The sequence below is a fragment of the Parus major genome, unplaced genomic scaffold (genome assembly GCF_001522545.3).
Source record: "Parus major isolate Abel unplaced genomic scaffold, Parus_major1.1 Scaffold625, whole genome shotgun sequence".
NCBI lineage: Eukaryota > Metazoa > Chordata > Aves > Passeriformes > Paridae > Parus > Parus major.
In genome coordinates, this window is record NW_015379511.1 from 10,751 (window position 1) to 13,404 (window position 2,654).

General features: G+C 59.6%; 1 protein-coding gene across 1 annotated transcript in view; it reads right to left on the minus strand.

Moving 5' to 3' along the window:
• NAA40 (N-alpha-acetyltransferase 40, NatD catalytic subunit) overlaps positions 1–2,583 on the minus strand; it is an 8,717-nt gene extending 6,134 nt beyond the window's left edge. The window contains exons 1-2 of the mRNA XM_033511771.1: positions 1,202–2,583; positions 1,051–1,103 (exon numbers count right to left, since the gene is read on the minus strand). Of these exons, the coding sequence (XP_033367662.1) occupies positions 1,051–1,103; positions 1,202–1,351 (203 nt within the window). The 5' untranslated portion in view covers positions 1,352–2,583. The remainder of the gene's footprint in view (positions 1–1,050; positions 1,104–1,201) is intronic.
• Between the last annotated feature and the right edge of the window lie 71 nt (positions 2,584–2,654).

Sequence of the window (2,654 nt, forward strand, 5' to 3'; positions counted from 1 at the left end):
GCGGAAAGGGAGCGGGAAGGGCGGGGAACGGGCGCGTGGCGGCGGCGCTGGGCGCGAAGGCGGCTCGGCGCTGATTGGCTGAGAGCGGAGGGGGCAGGAGCGCGGGAGGCCACGCCCAGTGCGCTGAGGGGAGCGAGGCCGCCATTGTGGGAGCGGGGGTCTCAGGGAGCGCGGAACGGTCCTAAACTGCCCCCACAGATCCAGGTATGGCTCCACAGAGCCGGGTACAGCTCTAAACAGGCCCCACAGAGCTGGGTACCACCCCACAGATCCAGGTATGGCCCCACAGAGCCCAGCACAGCCCTAAACCGGCCCCACAGATCCAGGTACGGCCCCACAGAGCCGGGTACAGCCCTAAACCAGTCCCAGAGAGAGCCCAGTACTATCCCACAGATCCCGGTATGGCCCCACAGATCTGGGTACGCCCCTAAACAAATCCCAGAGAGGCTGGTACGGCCCCAGAGAGCCCAGCACGATCCTAAACCAGTACAGAGAGCCGGGCACGGCCCCATAGATTCATGTACAGCCCCAGAGATCCCAGTACTGCCCCACAGATCCGTATACAGCCCCAGAGATTCCGGAATGGCTCTAAACTGGCCTCACAGAGTCTAGTACAGTCCCACAGCTCCCAGTATGGACTGACGGAGTTTGTCACATCTGCTCCATAGCCCTTGGTCCACCCCGTAACCCAGCCCCACAGTCTGGCCCTGTGGTCCTTGGCCTGCCCCATATCTTGGCCCCATGGCCCTGACTGAGAGGCCTCAGCCCACCCCACAGCCCTGCCCCACAGCCCTGAGCCAGCCCCACACCCTCCGGCAATGGGGTCACCCCACAGGACACAGTGGGGCACGCTCGGGGGGAAGGGGGTGATGGGGGTGTGGGGCAGCCCCACAGTGTGTGACAGAGGGTGGGAATCGCCATGGGCCCCCAGCCCCACAGAGGGACAGACCCCAGCCCCACACGGGGACAGACCGAGCCCTACATAGGGTCAGACCCCAGCCCCACATGAGGACAGACCCCTGTNGGAACACCAGGAGCACCATCACTCACCCATTCCTGTCGTACTTTTTGAACACCGGGAAAGCCTCGAGGGGATCTTGGAGCTGGAAGAGACCAAAGAGCGGCCGAGCGCCAGCGGGGCGCTCGCGGGATTTTCACCGATTCCGGCCTTTTTCTCCCCGTTTTCGCTCGCCACACTCACTTTGTTGGCGGCCTCGACCTTGGCGCAGACGGCGGCCATGGCCGCGCGCTCCTCCAGCCGCCGCTGCTTCTTCTCCTTGGCTTTGCTCGACTTCCTCTGAAACGGGGCAAAAAACGCACCAAAATCCCGGGAATTCGCACCAAATCCCATCCCGGCACAGCTCTGCCCGCCGGAAATCCCCAAATTCTGCCCCAAAACAGCGGAGCTGCCCTAAAATCCTTGGGAAAAATGGGGTTTGGGGTATAAAAATCAATGTTTGCATTTTTGGTATCCCTGTGGGAGCGTCGCTGATGGGGTTATCCGGTTTGAGGGGTTTTGACCCAAAATCTTGGGGGTTTTGGGTGGGATGAGGAGGTGACACCAAGCAGCAGCCACATAAAATTGTAACTTTGGAGTGGAAAATTGTAACTTTGAGGTGGTTTTCGCCAAATTTGAGGAGTCTGGTGGTAAAAATGTGGGGGATTTTAGCCAAAACAGAGGATCCTGCTGGGATCCTTCCAAATCTCTGATCACAGAGGGACTGGGATTCCTCAACTTCAGCTCCACCAAAACTGAGCACACACAAAAGCAAAGATTTGGCAGGAAAAGCAGCGGGCTGGGGAGGGGGACAGGGCGAGTGTCCCCCAGAAATAAACCTGGGTTTGGGGGGATTTCAGGTGTTTTGGGGGGCTGGAGCAGCCACCACCTGCTGCTGGCTGGGATGTGGATGCTCAAATCTCCACTTTAGGCTCATTTTTGGGGGGAGAACATGGAAATTTTGCAGCAGTTGGGGTTCAGGGTTGGATGGGACATCGTGTGAGGTGTCTGGGGGAGCACAGCCCCAATTAATCTTAGAGATCCCCAAATCCACCCCAAATCCACCCCAAATCCCCCCCCAGTCCTGACCAACCCTCTCTACACAGCCCCGAGACCCCCAAATCGTTTATAATGGCCCCAAACCCGCTCAGGGAGCCTCAAATCCACTCAGAAAATCCCACATTTCGCCGTGGGAACCTCAAATTCTCATGCCAGGCTCGAAAACCCTCACAGAAACCCCAAGAGCTTCAGATAACCCCAAAAATTTCTTCATAGCAGCATCCAGACCCCTCGCAGAGCCACAAGCGTCCTCCTAAAGGCCCCAAATGACCTCAGACAACCCCAAAACCTCACGGAAAGTCCCAAATCTCCAAGAATGATCCCAAATCAGCCCATGGTAGCCTCGTATCGCCCCAAAGAGCCTCTTCATCCTCTGAGAAGACCCCAAATGCCCGCACAAAACCTCCGGAGGGCCTCGCGGTGCCCCTCCACCCTCTCAGACGACCCCAAATTCCCCCGTAGAACTCCCGTAACCCTCGCGGCGACCCCTCCACCCGTTCAGGCGGCCACAAATCCGCTCAGCGGCGCCTCGCAGGCCCCACCCCCGCCCTCTCTCCCCTCAGGCCGAGCTCCCCCCGGGCGCGGCGCGGCCCCGCTC